General features: G+C 46.0%; 3 protein-coding genes across 3 annotated transcripts; all 3 read left to right on the forward strand.

Annotated features, from left to right (window-relative positions):
• Positions 1 to 92: 92 nt before the first annotated feature.
• LOC125510518 (uncharacterized) lies at positions 93 to 1,060 on the forward strand. The gene has a single exon (XM_048675731.2). The coding sequence runs from the start codon at positions 507 to 509 to the stop codon at positions 948 to 950; it is 444 nt and encodes a 147-aa protein (XP_048531688.1). The 5' UTR covers positions 93 to 506; the 3' UTR covers positions 951 to 1,060.
• Positions 1,061 to 1,493: 433 nt separating this feature from the next.
• On the forward strand, positions 1,494 to 7,821 carry LOC125556646 (putative arabinosyltransferase ARAD1). The gene is made up of 2 exons (XM_048719334.2): positions 1,494 to 6,980; positions 7,058 to 7,821. Exons 1-2 carry the CDS (start codon positions 5,952 to 5,954, stop codon positions 7,568 to 7,570), a joined length of 1,542 nt encoding a protein of 513 aa, XP_048575291.1. The 5' UTR covers positions 1,494 to 5,951; the 3' UTR covers positions 7,571 to 7,821.
• Positions 7,822 to 13,718: 5,897 nt separating this feature from the next.
• Positions 13,719 to 14,727, forward strand: LOC125507336 (putative hydrolase C777.06c). The gene is made up of 3 exons (XM_048671950.2): positions 13,719 to 13,966; positions 14,336 to 14,471; positions 14,561 to 14,727. Exons 1-3 carry the CDS (start codon positions 13,782 to 13,784, stop codon positions 14,672 to 14,674), a joined length of 435 nt encoding a protein of 144 aa, XP_048527907.2. The 5' UTR covers positions 13,719 to 13,781; the 3' UTR covers positions 14,675 to 14,727.
• Positions 14,728 to 17,568: the final 2,841 nt, after the last annotated feature.

The following is a 17,568-nucleotide window of genomic DNA, read 5'->3' on the forward strand; positions in this document are numbered from 1 at the left end:
TGGTGTTCTGTTTCGTTCTTTCCCGTAGTGTGAGTAGCGACGTTGCCCACTACTGTCTACCGGGGCACTCAAATTCAGCTCAGAGAGTGCTCAGGCAGCACTGATATTCTTGTCATATATGCGAGTGTCCATTGGTTTTCAGTTATTATTCCTATGGCATCAAAAAACAGTAGTATGTTTTCCCTGTCACGCTGATCATGCAGTAGCGTTGCTATTATTGTCTGTTTCCTTTCATTTGCCAGCTTTGGCCAGGTCCTCCTACATTTAGGCATTGCCGTCAGAAAATAGAAGCACGCTAATCAATCCAAGTGCTTTAACCTCGTTTTCCTTTCCTCCTTATCCCTTTATATTTATCAAATCAAATTATAAGGGCATGAGGTTCTGAAACAATCGCCGGGATTGAGATTCCGAGGTTAACAATTGGCGTTGCTCTTCAAAAGAATCTTCCAAGAATCAGATCTAAGTGCTCTGAAGGCTAACGAATCGCATGGACCTTGCTGCCGGCGATGGACACTGACGCCCAGGCGCCGGAGGCACCGTCGTCGCCGCCGCCCCGGTCCGCCCGGTCGAGGCCGTCGAGCTGGGGCAGCAGCGGTAGCTCCGAGTACACGAGCCTCCGGGACGTGCTCTCGGAGCTGGGCAACGGCGGCGGCGGCGGCAGCTCCTCCGACCTCCACGACTTCGACACCTCCAACATCCCCATCCGCAACCAGCTGCTCAAGCACGCCGCGTCCGCCTACCTCCAGTCCGCCATCGTCGTCACGCCGCGCGAAAGGGGCTGCCTCAGCAGGGCCTGGCGCCGCCGGTGCCGCATCCTGCTCCGGCCGTGCCCCGAGTGCGAGTGCGACGTGGACGTCGACCCCGTCCGCCGCTGCGCCGCGGCGTTGGCCGGCTCGGTGCGGCGCGTCCTCGCCTCCCTCTGCGGCTGCGTCGCCTGCATGTGGACGTAGCGCGCACAGGTGCACCGGCCATCGTTGCTGCCGTTTGGCCATGCATGCATGCTGATGCTTTAATTACTACACTGAACATGACTGCTTCGTGTATGTGCACGTAGGCATGATTTTGCTCTTTGCACTCTTAATTAGATCGCGATGCATGGTGTCTGATGCGACCGTACATATTTAGACGTGGGGCTGTTTTAACTTTAATTTGTTGGAGCTGTGAATTATTATGGACTCCAATAGCTGGCGAATGTTCGCTCTAAGGGGTGGCATTTGCAAAAGTTTATGCTGGCGGTTGCTTGAGAGACGCATGGCATTTTCTTCATAGAAGCATGTCAGTTTCTGCGAAGGAAATTTTGAGGCAAAAAACGAGGAGAACCTGTCATTGTTTGATATCGCGCCGCAACTAACACTTTGAGCAAAATTCGTTCGTTTGCCATCCCCTTCCCAGGAAACGTCAGTAGATAGCATTACTGATTATTATTGCCTGAGATTCGTTATTGCCCTTGTTAAATCAAATACAAATTGGCGGATCGGGGATGGAGGGCTCATCCTTCTTTTCATTTAAAGTAATCCGGCTTTAGGACACAAGCGGAGAAGCTTCTCCCCACAAAAAAGAGAGGAGGAGAAGCTTCTCATGCCTTTGGGTGTTAACAATGGAGAAGAAAAGAGTGTGTAAATCAATACCAGCTCGTGCCCCTTCCGTGAAGAATCGGATGGCTTATGTGTGAGTATGTGACCCATTCAGATCTACTCCTACCTGTTATGTCCGATGCCACACTATCTGGAACTTTCGGGATATATGCTAATGAAACCTAGTTCCCGTTGCCGGTCCCCGCACCTCCCCCTCTCCCTCGCCGTCGCCAGGGGCACGCCCAGGTAAAGTCAGGTCGTTGGCGGCAGTGAACCTTCGTCTCCTCGCCCGAACATCTCTACGCGGGCTAAGGCATCTGGGCCGTGGACGTGGTGCTAGCCCGCGCCTCCCAGAGCTGGTCATGACAGTGGAGTGGCGATGGCGTGACAAATGTCGTGGTAGCGGTACACACATGGCTAGGCGCCTGCAGCAGTGGTTGGCCCAGATCTGCCCCATTTCGCGGTGCGGGTCGTGGGCGACTTTGGCTGCGGGCGGCCGCTCGTGCCTCGACGCATGTCTAGTGTGAGTGGCACGCTGTGGCGGTGAGGCTAGGGGGTTTGCTGGCCAAGACCATGTCGGGACCTTCCTGGTCCGACGCCTAGACGACAACTAGTCGAGGAGGCATCTCCAGTGAGATCTCTTGGCTATTGTTGCGGTCGATTTGGTTTCCCTCATAAGTGGGCGGGCGGTTCAGCGGTTGTTGGTGGCCTCGTAGAGATTTGTGCTGGCTAGCGTTGTGAGGCGACATAGGGTGTGCTTGGTGGGGAGGTTGGTAAGAGGGATGGGAGGCTTCGAAGTGGTCGGGTTACCTGTCGCCGGCGCAGGGGTGTGCCGGCCGTGGATGCATTCGCTCCTCCTCCTTACCCTTTCCTTAGCCGAGTGTGAACTGGAGAAGGTCTGGCGACGTTCGGGGCAGAGTGACTATTGGCGGCTCCGTCGGCGGGGGGTTGTCGGTCAGTCCAAAGCTGGGGTGTTTGGATGTTCACGGGGTTTTTCTGGATGTTGGTCCGCAGCCTTGGTGCGGGAGGTGCGGTGCTCGTGGGTGGAGCGCATGTCTCAGGTGCGTGGCAGCCATGGCCACACGGTGACATGGTGTTGGTGGTCTGCGTATAGCTAGGCGATGGTGTCGTGGGTGCCCTTGCTTCTCGGAGTACCCTGGTCTACTGGGCCGACGACGCTGGCATATGCGGGCGTCGTTACCATCTGGAAGGCTCTGTTGCGGTTGCTCCCACCTCCTTTTGTGCTGCTTGGGGTGAAAAGTTGATCTTCGGGGTCAGGCGGTGGCGGCACTCCAGTGTCGCGCCATTCTTGAAGGCATCGTCTTGCACTATAAAAAAGAGACACGTCATTGATGATACATGTTTGTCATAATAGATCACGTTTTCTGTCATCCATGTACATATTTGATGAGTTTATGACAATAATCACTTTTCATCACAGAAGTGTCCATTGCCATGATGATAAATGGTGCGTCGTAGAAGAGTTTTTCGTCAAGAGTAACCAACATGTGGCAGCCACTGTAACAGGTCGCCGTTAATCTATCGGGTGCAGGTTTTGGATTTGATACCATTAACAGCTTCAACCAGTGAAACAATTTCATGTGTCGGCTTCTCATTCGCCAACGAAGCCAAAAATCAGCTCTACCTATTAAAGATGTCACCCATTCAACAAATAATATGCTCCTATATAATTTTGACACGTGGCACGGACCCAATAGAGGCTTGTTTAGTTAAAAAGATTGTGTCAGCCAAAGGCCCACAAGATTTAGGCAAAAGTTAGCGGGTCAGCCCACTAATGGGCGTACCTATAGCCCATTTACAGCCCGATATCGCCCAACCCATAAGGATAAGTGCCAATTTGGCTCGTCACCGGCCCATGGGACATTCGGCGTCATTATGACCCTTTGGACTTCCGGTCCATTAGAAACTCATGGAGTTTATGCACCCAATTCTGGCCCGCTCTGTCTTCTGGCCTAATAAAGGCCTGTGGTACACTTGAACCGATTTTTTAAAATCTCCCGTTCACCTCCCACTGGTTAATTATGTTGATCCTACACCAAAGCAAAAGCACAAGAAACTAACATAGGAGCAAAGTGTTCCATGGCTGGTTCAATTTCTTTTGTTGGTCAAATGGACCCAAGACTTCGCTGGCAAATCATGCCATCAGAGATCAACAAAGGTGGCCAAGTTTCAGGTCAAATGACCAAGTGGATCTAGGGGTTACTTCACAAGTGCCATCAAAATGAATCTTCCAACTCAGAGACGGACTCGATCATGACCTTGTTTTGGATATGCCCTTTTGCCATATCCTTTATCTACAACTTTTAAGTTTCATGGTGATGTGTTTAAACTAATCGGAATGCTGCATGTTAAGTGGGCTTTATTGATTTAAAGTCAGGCGCAACTTGCATCTTCGTTCTGAAAAAACAAGTGCCATCAAGACTCAAAACTAGGGTCTGGATGATTTGGTAGAAAGGTGTACTACGAGCCTCAATCATTTTGCATATACAACCCTAGGAGGCTATATAATATTTTCCAAGATTTATGGAGGGCATCAAAGTGTGGTTTAGAATTGATGACCATTATACATGAAATTAATGTCCACTTACAATAATTGAACTAGAGCATGGGACATTTTCGTGGAACGGGGTTTCATATGTGGAGAGAAATTTATAGGAATTTTTTAAGAATTTTTCATGTAATGTGAATGGTGGTTGCTTTCGAAAGTAAGGCCAGGGTTCTGGAATCCCAATGTTTAAAAATATTTCTTTGAGGAAAAACGAAGGGAGCAAGCTCCAAGCCTCCAACTACAGAGGCAATAATAATTGACGAGTTGAAGACCCATCCATCAGCCACCAAAACTCTGGGGAAACCGAAATACATGCACAAATAAAAATAGACACACTTAAAAGCAGTAAACATATTATGAGGATTTCACAACGAACATCTCATTCAAATCTTTATTAGCCCCACTTGATATAATAGGTCTGCCACCACGACATCATCAGGGAGACTGAGAGGATAATGGGACTCCCCGAAGTTTAACCCCCTCTAGAACAAAAAAAACGTCAATAGCTAGTGCAGCCATGACCCGGTCCAAGTATGGTAGCAAAAAAGTTAGTAGGGGCGTTCTTGAGTTAGTGATGTGTCTGGTCGACAAAGATTGTCACCGTTTTAGTATATTGCACTTCTTAAAAAAGGATGCTGCATCTCTCATGCAAGTTTTCAATGATTGCCTCCTTTTTTGGTAATTTTTGGGAATAAATACGAGCGAAATAGTCAGCTAGTCCTCATCTAGGTAGGATGAAGCAGTACTCCATTGAACTATTGTGGCGTCGTTTTTCAAGAAGACATGTGAAATCCAAGTCCGTCTTAGAGCATCACCGGCAGCTTCCCTTTCCCCAATAATTTTCTGGTATTGGAGAAGTTGGGCCAAAAAAAGATGCTTTGGTAGCTGCCCGTTCCCTAATATTTTTGGTGATCCCCGAAAAATCACCCCAACTCCCCCTTTAATAGAGGGCCTCTCTCCTTCCCGATAACCCCTGTACAAGGGGGCCATGCCACATCACCGAGCCACCGCCATCTCCGCGATTGCCACCGCTGCCCACCGCGTTGTTGCAATCGAAAATCGCCACCATCGCTGTCGGCAACCATTGCACCATTGTCAGAAAAAAAAATGGCATGGTCGGGAGAGAGCAATATCTCATCAAGTGGAGCCCACATGGCCACGTTGGGTATTGAGCAATACCTCAGCTGCCCAGCCAACGGGTCCATGCCCCATCCTCAGGATGTAATTATTGAGAAGCTACAAAAGCAATCCACCTGAACGCCAAAGAATTTGTTAGAAGAACACCAATAACCACCTACTGGGAGAGATTTTTCGGGGAACTGATGGAGATGCTCTTAGTGCGGTGCACACGTTGGCTTCTCCTATCTTTGACCATCAACAAACAGTTGGCCGGTTTTTCTGCCGCGTCCAGCTGAAATCTCCAACCAAAAGAAACAGATCAGCATGCATGCAGGAACGATAGATGGCAATTGGCTGGAATAAACGATCCCGAGACAATACAGATAAGCTGATTTGTGTTCCTTTGCGCGATCCAATCGCCCCAGGGCAAAATCACGCGAGGTAATCTGTTGTTCCTTTGCGCAATCCAAACGACCAGCCCCCTCCGGTTGTTCTCTCTGGTTCAATCATTCATGGCAGCACATGTCTGTTCCCTTTGATAAGAAGATCGATTGATTCTCTGGACCCGCGACGAGATCGAGTCTCTGGCTCATCTGTATGATGGTTCTTGAGGTTGCAGTTCGCCGGCGGCGAATTTAACCGGATTCTGGCGGCAAATCTCTTCTCCGACCCTGCGTGCTGTTACTTGGATGGTAGTGGAGAGAAAGATGCAGCCATCGCCGCCGCCGGAGCACAGGAGGGTGATCCGCTTCGTGACCTTCCTGGCCCTCTCCCTCCTGGCTTTCTCCTGCTGGGCTCTCGTCAACTCCCGGATCAACAACGCCATCCTGATAGCCGATGCCGACAAGACGCCATTGCTCGCCGGCGGTGATGATGACAGAGACAGACACAGTACTGGCGGCGACCATCCTGCGTCGATCCCGGTGGCTGTGCCATCCAGTAGTGACTTGATGGCGGGCGCCGTCAGGATGGGCGGTCCGGTTGTTCGAGAGACGCCGTTGGCAGAAGGAGGAGGCGAAGAAGAAGGGAGCGAGGGATCATGCGACGCGGAGAGCGCGCAGCTCAGGGTGTACTTGTACGACCTGCCGCCGGAGTTCCACTTCGGCATGCTGGGGTGGGACGGGAAGGAGGGGGAGGCGGCGTGGCCAGACGTCCGTGACCCGGGCGCCGTGCCACACTACCCCGGCGGGCTGAACCTACAGCACAGCGTCGCGTACTGGCTCACGCTTGACATACTGTCCTCCACCCTGCCCCACAGTCCGGACGGCGGCGGCGGCGGCACGAGCAGGCCTTGCGTCGCCGTCAGGGTGACAAACGCCAGCCTCGCGGACGTCTTCTTCGTGCCCTTCTTCGCGTCGTTGAGCTACAACCGGCACTCGAAGCTCCGGGGGAGGGATATGGTGAGCAGGAACAGGATCCTGCAGGCCGAGCTGGTGAGGTACCTGATGAGGCAGGAGGAGTGGAGGAGGTGGGGCGGCAAGGACCACCTCGTCGTCCCTCACCATCCCAACAGCATGATGCAGGCCAGGAGGAAGCTCAGCGCCGCCATGTACGTGCTCTCCGACTTCGGGAGGTACCCGCCGGACGTCGCAAACCTGAAGAAGGACGTCATTGCTCCTTACATGCACGTGGTCCGGTCTCTCGGGGACGACGAATCGCCGGCGTTCGAACAGCGGCCAGTCCTGGCTTACTTCCAAGGAGCCATTCACAGGAAAGATGTAAGTGGCAGAACGTTCTCTTCTCTGTGCCCTGTCAAGGTTTAACAATTGGGAACTTCTTTGGTACATGGTTTCAGGGTGGAAAGGTTCGTCAGAAGCTGTACCAGCTTCTCAAGGACGAGAAAGACGTGCACTTCACCTACGGGAGCGTCCGGCAGAACGGGATCAGGCGCGCCACCAAAGGCATGGCATCGTCCAAGTTCTGCCTGAACATCGCCGGCGACACGCCCTCCTCGAACCGCCTCTTCGACGCCATCGTCAGCCACTGCGTCCCCGTCATAATCAGCGACGAGATCGAGCTCCCTTTCGAGGACGTCCTCGACTACTCGGAGTTCTGCGTGTTCGTCCGTGCGTCGGATGCTGTGAGGCAGGGCTCCCTGCTGCGCATTCTCCGAGGCGTGACCAGGGACCAGTGGACTACCATGTGGAGAAGGCTGAAGGAGGTGGCTCATCACTTTGAGTACCAGTACCCTTCGAAGCCCGATGATGCTGTTCAGATGATATGGGGAGCCGTGGCTCGCAAGATGCATTCTCTGAAGCTGCAGCTCCACAAGACTGGCAGGTATCAGAGAACACATTCAGATTCATGAAAGGTCTAGCTATTTGGAGCTAGCTTGCAGTTTTGATCCCAAGTGAGAGTTTCTAAGGTCACCATCAGATAAACTAGATGATCCGATTTAAACCGACATTTATTTTGCTTATTAAGGCCTACATTTGGTAGTAATTTTTTTGCCATTGAATTTCTATGGCAGGAATAGTTTTCTTTTTGTAATGGTGATTGATGCTGTAAATAAGACTAACATATGTTGGTATGAGCGCATATATGCTCTCCACGTGAAAATATTGCAGGATACAGTTCCACAGCTAGGAAAATAGGAAGGTTTTATATACCAAGTACATACGAGTTTTGCTTTGGAGCACCCCCCTTAGATAAGTTTACTGATTTCGATGCAGATTAAAGATGGGGGTTAGAAATTACCCCTTCAATCAAAGAGATTAGGTTGTTCTGATCTCTTGTTTGACGCATTGTGAGAATAGGGATTAGAATTAGTTGATCGTGAATGTACGAGAATAGCCTTTTCTTAAAGATCATGTAAACTTTTAATGTTGTATGGTGCTTCAGGACTGTAAATGCTTCCCAAAGCTGAGTGTGTTAATGTAAATTTAAAGTCATCATGAGATGTTAGAGAGGGTGCTTCGTACTGACTTCTCATCATGCGAATGAAGTCCAAGCTATTACTCAAAATAAAAACGTTCATTTGCATGTTTACGATTCACTTTTGATACTATAAACTCTCTAATTGTCATTGCCCAGATCCTTAGGCCATATGTGCACTTGCCTATGGTGAAGACTTGGTTTTACCATTGCATCCTATTATGCAAATTTCAATTTTCCTACAAAATTCACAAGTTATTGTAACAAATTAATATTATCCAAATGGATTGAAATCCTTCAAAATTCATGGACACAGAAGCAAAATGAGATAGATCTCTTAGTTATAATAATATAACATAGAGGATAGAGCGTAACTGCATAAATTATATACTCACCAAAGAGTACAAGTAGATAGGTCTTCAAATTAACATGGGGGCACAAATTAGATACTTCTGCTAATCGGTGACAAGGTTTCAGATATGTTGAAATAGAAAATTCACATAATCTGTACCGAAGAGGCATCTCGACTCATGGGCAATCTCCATGATGAGTCTGATTTCTTTCTCCAGTTCACTCGCTTTGGCCTCGGCAATTTTTTAAATATTTTTTTAGAAAATCGAAGCTTGGTTCCACCAGTCCCCCCTAGGACCTGTTGATCTCGTTTCATGGCACGGGTTTTTCCTTGCGCATTATCGTGGATATATATAACTCACTCTGAGCCCATAATTGCTTTCTTTATGGCCTTATGGGGAGTACCTTCCAAATGCAACATTGCGTGATTTTTTTTCTTTAAGAATTACATTTAGATAACTTATCTTGGTGCTTATGAATATGGTTTGAGAATGAGTTGATTGGTTTTGCTTTTTGACACACTTTTACCAGGTCATGCTACACAACATGCCTCTGCCTGTTATATACACTCATGTTATCAATAAATATTTATGTGCACATGTTCTCAGAGTTGGAACATGGGGGTATTAAGGAGCTCATCGACTCTACCCACCTCTTCCACCCGTACCAACTCATGTAGCAGGGTGCATTATGTAGTTCGTAGCCTGACTTCACTGAAACTACGTCCTATCCACCGGTCAGCATTGCTAATTCTAGAGGTGCTCAAGTGCTCATTTCCAGCTGAATATGTGGGGGTTGAGTCATGGCCTGGTTTTTGTTTTACCAGCCCAAATTTCCAGTAACCTACAGGTTACCGGAGTTACCGCCAGCCACTGAAAAATGTTGCTACCATTTGGAAAATTCAAAAAGAAAGAATTCAAAATCGTAATGAGACTGGACTTTCAGCTCCCGGGTGCAGGGGCACCCTCATGAACAGTAAATTCAAAATGATATAAAAAAAAGTCGAAAAAATCTGAAACTTTGAGGGATGAAGTTTGATCAAACATTTAACGTCCATGCAAAGTTTTAGCATCAAAAAACATTTGTGGAGCCCTCGCCAAAAAAAAACAAAATCAGTGTTCAAAGTTATGTGTACTTTTGAGCAGTAATTTTGTTTTTGTCGGTGAGGGCTCCTCGAGTGTTATTTCTGGCTGAAAATTTGCAAGAACATCAAATTTTTGATCATATTTGATCCCCCAAAATTTCAGATTTTTTCGATTTTTCTTTCGTATTGTTTTGAAGTTACTGTTCATGAGGGTGTCCCTGCACCTGGGAGCTGTCACACCTTTCCCAATCGTAATATGGTTGCACTGCATATCATTGCTGGTAGTGTGGCAGGGAGGGCTTGAATCGGAGACGACGATGGGGCGCAATGTAGAGAGCATTGTACAACAAACTACTTTGTGCAGGCATTGGGGTAGTAACATTTTTTATTGGCTAATTTTAACATGCTATGATCTGATCCTGATGGAACTTCTTGCGGTGCTTGAAGCTGTAAACCTAGCACTTGAGCGGAACCTGGCCAAGGTTGCTGGACCGGACAGTGTGGAGAACATTACAATCTGGCACCCGTTTCAATGTTGTATTTGTATTGCTGCAGGATTGTAGATGCTTTCCAAAGCTGAGTGTGTTAATGTAAATTTGAAGTCGAGGAAAGCTTCCACTCCTGAGATGTTGGAGAGGGTGCTTTGTAATGACTTCTTATCGTGTGAATGAAGTCCCAGTTATTACTCAAAAAAAAAACTCGGCAATTTGCATGTTTATGATTCACTTCTGATACTATAATCTCTCTAATTATCGTTGCCCAGATCCTTAGGCCATATGTGTAGTTGTATATGGAGAAGAATTGGTTTTACCATTGCATCCTGCTATGAAGTAACTCAATATTTTTCTCTAAAATTCACAAGGATTGTAAAGTAGATGGTTTTGAAGTTCAGGGTTGTTTCTTGGACATCCGTGAGAATTCAGAGTTGAAATACGGACCTCTTTACCTTGGTGCTTATGGATATGGCTTGAACATGGTTTGGTTTATTTACGCGCTTTTCCTTCTTGTGCATAGGTACCAGGTCATGCTATGCAACATGCCTCTGCATGTTTGTTGCATGTGTCTACTGCTCATGTTATCAATTACAGTAGCATTTTCTTACACATGGTCTCAGTCTTGGAACATGGGGGTGTTGAGAAGCTCATCGACTCCACCCACCTCCGCAACCCATACTAACTCCATCAGCCTAGCTCATATATACATCTCTTTCGCTCCCGCCTGCCTAAGTCGCATATTCTTTTCCCTTTTCGAAAAAAGAAGTTGCATATTCTTCTTATCCGGTCTGAAGTCCACGCTTTACACCACTATCTTAATTCAACATATAGGCATTGTCGATCGAAGAATGCTACAAAAATGAGAGATGATGAGTTAAAAAGCAGGAGTGGTTAAGTTCATGTTTGTGACGGACACTTATGGGCTTGTTGTCAAGCAAATGACAATGGGTTCTGGGCATGGAGGGCATCAGGAAAAAATATGCTAGTTCCATCAGACTCTGAGGTATCTAACAAAGGTTCAGAACCAGCTCAGGGTTGATGAGATGTGCAGAACACCTTTCAGAAGCATGTAGCAGGGTGCATTATGTAGTTCGTAGCCTGACGTCACTGCGACTCTGTCATTTCATCGCTGAGTGTTGCTACTTGTAGAGGTGCCCAAGTGCTCATTTGCAGCTGGATATGTGCGGGGCGAATCATATCCCATGGAAGCAAAATAGCACAAAGTTAGAAGGATTCATACTCATACAAAAAGTTAGAGTTAAATACGTTGGAGATGCCTCGACTTGTCTTGCACGGTCAATTTAGTGCCTAAAGTTGTAAAATACATAAAACTGGTGTTCGAACTTGTCCCACATGCAAATATGGTGCCTCCATCCGTATCCGGACGTACGTGCAGCCCGCGTGGCGTGCCAGCGTGGCAGTGGCTGAGAGTTGGAAGGCGCTGGTTGGCCCGAGCGTGAGGATTTTTTTACAAGACCCCCTCATATTTTATTTAGTCATGCAGGCAAATCTCATGAATTAGAAATTAGAAAAAAAAAGTGATATGAGGATCGAACCCTCGTTGTCACACATTGCATTGTACGCAAAGGTTGTCCACCGTGCCATACTGCCATACATAGCTCAATAAATATCAAGGTCAAACTCTATATATTGCATCGCTATGCATAAAGTAACTTTGGAGCACGGGCTGTGTCCTGTTTTTTTTTTTAAGTTCAAAGAAACGGAATTTTTACAGCTAAAAAAATTCTGAAGTTTTTGTACATGCACACATAGAAGTGTAATATATCCTTGTGAATTTTCTTTAATATATGTGCTTGTATGTGAGAGATAAAAAAGACAAATACATGCAAAAATTGCCTTGATGTTGTCTTTTTTTACAGGATATAATATAACCTAATTTCAAATGAAATTTGAAAGTCACTTAGAGCACATGCATACATTTTTGTGTGAAAACAATCAACTCTTTTTGAAACTTTTAAGTGACAGATTTTAGCCTTTAAAAAATGTGCTCAGTGGCCACCATGCTCTAAAAATCCTCTTTGGTTGCTATCTACCTCTTCAAGCGATTCTTATTTATATATGGCACTTCTATGGACCCGCACAAACTTTATTTCATTTTTTCAAGTTCTTTATTTTTATTTTTCACACTATTTTTTTCCGTTCAAGAAAAAAATGTAAGAAAAAATACCACTGCCATAAACTTAAGGTGTTAGTGCATTTGAAAAATGTTTAGCATGTATTAAAAAAATTAAAATGTGCATTTAAAAAATGTTTGTCTCGCATTACAAAATTGGCAATTTGTATTTAAAAAGATTTCAACGTGTATTAAAATTATTCTATTACATTTTTGAATAATTGTATTAAAAAGCTCACCAAAATACTTTTTAATGCATGCTGAATAGTTTACAGAATACAACGTTGTCAAAGTGTTAATAATTAGGTATTTTAGAAATACAATGAAGATAAACAACAATAGTGTGTGCTTGTGGTCCAGAATGAACATACATAAATTTACACAATAATTTCTAATATAGGCAGAACTATTTCAATCCCCATAAATTTTTGAAAAAGTTAATGTCTACCTTCTCAAAGTACGCAATAACAAAAAACAAAAAGTATTTAAAATAAAAAACAATTGCATATTGAATTTTTTATATGGGAAAATTTACGTCTCATGAAACTAAACAAGAACTTGGATAAAAATAAAAATGAAACTGATAGATAATGCATTAGGAAAATTAAACTGCGATACGTGCATCTACATAGCTTTCTAGCTAAGAGGTGAACGCAATACATATTTTGGCCAAGTGGACAGATCAGCCGTAGTTGACCAGGAGGTTTTAAACCCCTTGGTGATGATTTTTTCCATGTTATTTCTCGCTAGCATACACCGTATTTCATGTCTTTCATATATGATTAAATAAAATATAAGGGGATCTTTGCAAAAAGAATCGTCATGCGTGGAGTATACCCAACACTTTCCCGCTCCCAACCACTTACAGGTGGGTCACCGCTATGCTGGCACGTCACGCAGATTGGACGTACGATTGGATATGGAAAGAGGCACCGTATTTGCACCATCGGACAAGTCTAAGCACTAGTTTCATGTATTTTGCAATTTTAGTCACCAAAATGACCATGCATGACAAGTTGAGGCACTTCATATTTTTAACTCAAAAAGTTAATTAGAAGGCTAAACATGCATGTGTCAGAAGGCAGGCGCAGCAGAAAATGCGATTAGGACATGTACAATGGTGACATATAGATACATATGCCCCATGACAAAAAGTAATTTGAGGCATCTACATTAATTTTTTTTCTCCAATGCAAGCTATTACTAGTGGGTCTCATTAAGAAATAGAAAATAAAGACTCTAGTACACATGCATCTCTACTTTTCACTTCAACTTTTTCAGCTTTTGTCATTGGACCACACTTTTTCTCTTCAAGCACCCCTCTCCTGAAGAGGATCCCGCTTCCCTATCCGAACCTACTTTACGTCATATCCGACACTACATGGTATGCGAAATATCACCTTAAGGCTATGCATTGTACATGCCCTTAGGAAATCCCACTTCCGCTGGGAGTAAGGGCCATCCCCAACAGTAATAAACAAACCAAACGAGCAGCAAAGGGAGGCCGCGCCCACAGGAACCTCAAAAGTGAAAACCTCTCTCTCCCTAGGGAGACTACAAGCGAGCCGGAGTCCACCCAGCGATGGAGCCCGCGGCCACAGATCCCACCGGAGACACCTTGGCGGCGGCATCGTCGCTCGTCTTCTTGGGCACTGGCTGCTCCGGCGCGCTCCCCGATGCGCGGTGCCTCATCCAGCCGTCCGCGCCGCCGTGCACCGTCTGCTCCCAGGCCCTCTCCCTCCCGCCGGACCGGAATCCCAACTACAGGTGCGCGCGCGACACCATGCTATCAGTACACTTGCAGGCGATCCACACACCAATTAGTATTATTACAAAATTTATTTGCCCCAAAAAAATCTTCAAACTATTATCGCACATGTCATGGTTTAAATTCATAGCGAAAATCACATGTTGTAGGCATCTCTTGGAAGATTTACATAGAGTTGAGGGGAAAAACTTATTGGTTCTATTATACCTCAAAAAGTAACTTTTTCCTTTTTGTAGTACTCCATGTTAAACAAAATAAATATACGTAGTTGTTTTGAATAGCCACCACGACAGCCAAACAGAACTGTGATGATGCTGCTAATGTGACAGCATAGTTCATCTGCTCATATTTTGTATGCTTGCTTTCAGATGCAACACGTCCCTCTTGATAGACTATTGCCATGACGATGGCACGCATATGTACATTCTAATTGATGTCGGCAAGACCTTTAGAGAACAAGTTCTCCGCTGGTTTGTTCACCACAAAGTTCCTTTCATTGACTCGGTGAGATCTTCACATTTCACTTTCTGTCAAGTTTCTAACGATCACTGCATACAGATGACAAGACTGAGATGGTACTTTTGCAAGTGCAGATTATTCTGACTCATGACCATGCGGATGCTGTCTTAGGTCTTGTCGATGTTTGGGTGGTACAGTCAAGTAACCATAGAAATGATGTTGATGATCAAGTCCCGGTTTTCCTGTAATCAGTTCACGATGGACAGGTCACCCTATCTTTCCCAGTGCAATACCTGTTGGAAATATGAGCAAATTACTACGAGATTTAATCCGAATAAACAGAAGATAAATCATGACCACAGCAGCAGAGATTAAATTAATTATGCGAACTAGTATAGCAGATGAACATATCACATCTAGGGCACATACTAGAAGCATGAATTCTACCACGATCTCGAACAGAAAGGATAGAATCACATACGGTGCAGCGGGTGCAGCACCGCCGGCGTTGACGTTGTCACCCATGTCGTCGAGGACGAGGTTGCCGAGGTCGGGGAAAAAGTCGTCGTTCGCGAAGTCGTCGCTGCCAGCAGTCGCGCGAGTGCGCTCCCCAAAAACCTGATCGCCCCTCTCCCGTACAGGATCACGAGAGGCAGGGTTCCGGAGGCCTGCTGTCCCTTCTCGCGGTGCACGCCGGAAGGAGGGATGGAGAAGACTTGCTTGGCGGCGCAATGATCTGGAACGGTGGTGAGAAACCATACGAAGCGGCGGCGGCTAGGGTAGACGTCTGCCTGACTATATAGTGCGGGCCGGGTAGGTCGTGGGAGTAAACCCCACGTCCGAGTCGTCACGATCCAAAAGAATCGGAAATGGTTCAGTAATTAACGCGTCCGTTAATTATTAACTAATGACTCATTAATTTTCCCATGGAGCAAAAGTATAGACAACGTGCATAGCTCTGTTCTCGGCTCGGCTCAATCCCGCAACCCGCGGCGCGTCGTGACGAGGCGTGGCGTGTAGGTCTCCTCTTCTCATGCTCATACAAGTGGGCTGCCGTAAGGCTTCCCCGCGGGTGGAGCGTATACGTCATACTCCAGGGCCTTTCATGAATTTATTAGAGAACACCCAATTCTCACAGACTGCGACGTTAACAGTCAAATTCATATAGGTGTGTTCCTCAGAAGATGTTCTGCAGGACAACATCTCTGCTTACCCGAATAAGCCACTTGGAACACATTAAGATAAGGATCAACCTGCCATGCAGATCAGGAGAGTATTGCATCTTCACGGAGTGGGATAATTAACATAGGGATACTCTCCTCCCAGCTGACCAACAGCTTGTCTCCCACTTCTACTTCACGGGATCTCCGATCACATAGAGTGGGTTACCACTATGGACAACTCATGCGGTGGGTCTCAAACCCATCTCCATCGATGCATTATCTATCACATTACGTGATAGACCCTTTGTGAAGGGATCTGCCAAGTTTTTCGACGTTTGGATATAATCCAACGTAATAACTCCGGAGTTCCTCAATTTTCTGACAGATTTTAGTCTCCTCTTCACATGCCTTGAGGACTTCATATTGTCCTTAGAACTGTTTATCTTGACGATCACAGTTTGATTATCACAGTTCATCAGGATAGGGGGTATTGGTTTTTCAACTATAGGTAAGTCCATCAAGAGTTCACGAAGCCACTCTGCTTCAACAGTGGCAGTGTCTAATGCTGTGAGTTCTGCTTCCATAGTTGACCTCCTTAAGATGGTCTGCTTGCAAGACTTCCAGAAAACAGCGCCACCACCAAGTGTAAAAACATAACCACTTGTGGCCTTAATCTCATCAGCATCAGATATCCAGTTTGAGTCACTATAACCCTCCAGTACCCTTGGATACACGGTGTAGTGAATCCCATAGCTCGCGGTGCCTTTCAAATAGCGCATAACTCTCTCAAGCGCATGCCAATGATCATCTCCCGGTTTTAACACAAACCGACTCAGCTTGCTCACAGCAAAAGAGATGTCAGGCCTCGTGGCACTCGCCAAATACATAAGCGAGCCAATAATCTGAGAATACCTCAGTTGATCTCTAGCAATCCGTCGATTCTTTCGAAGCAACACACTAGCATCATATGGAGTTGGAGAAGGCATGCAGTCGCTATACCCAAAACGACTCAAGACCTTTTCCACATAATGAGACTGAAGCAGTGTGATCCCACCATTCTCATCTCTCAACAGCTTGATGTTTAAGATAACATCAGCTACTCCTAGATCCTTCATCTCAAAACAGCGAGATAAGAAATCCTTAACCTCCTTGATTAAATCAAGTTTGGTTCCAAAGATCAATATGTCGTCGACATACAGACAAAGAATAACTCCTTCGCCCCCACCATAGCGATAGTACACGCACTTGTCACCATCGTTTACTACAAAGCCGACAGCAGTTAATGTTCTTTCGAACTTCTCATGCCACTCCTTAGGAGCTTATTTAAGGCCATATAAAGACTTTAATAACTTGCACACCTTTCCTTCCTGACCAGGTACTACAAAACCATCTGGCTGATCCATGTAAATTTCCCCCTTCAACTCTCCATTGAGGAAGCCGTCTTAACGTTCATTTGATGAACGAGAAGACCATGTGAGGCAGCCAGTGATAGTAGCACCCTAATTGTGGTCAGTCTAGCCACGGGTGAGTAAGTATCAAAGAAGTCTTCACCTTCTTTCTGGGTATAACCCTTGGCCACAAGCCGTGCCTTGTACTTTTCAATCGTACCATCGGGTCTAAGCTTCTTCTTGAACACCCACTTACATCCTACAGGTTTGCACCCATAAGGACGGTCAGTGATCTCCCAGATACCGTTAGCTAAGATGGAATCCATCTCGCTACGTACAGCTTCCTTCCAGTAGTCAGCATCAGGAGATGCATAGGCTTCTGAAATAGTCCTGAGTGTGTCATCCACGAGGTACACAATGAAATCATCACCAAAAGACTTTGCAGTCCTCTGTCTCTTACTCCTCACAGGAGTTCCATTGCTACCCTCAACAGGATTCTCAACGTGTTTCATCGCAATGGTGGGTTCAAGAATTATAGTGAATTCCTCACTAGATAGAGTAGGTATCTCCTGATTTGATGAACTCGACATA

This window comes from Triticum urartu, chromosome 5A, assembly GCF_056163025.1.
Source record: "Triticum urartu cultivar PI428250 chromosome 5A, HENAU_Tu73, whole genome shotgun sequence".
NCBI lineage: Eukaryota > Viridiplantae > Streptophyta > Magnoliopsida > Poales > Poaceae > Triticum > Triticum urartu.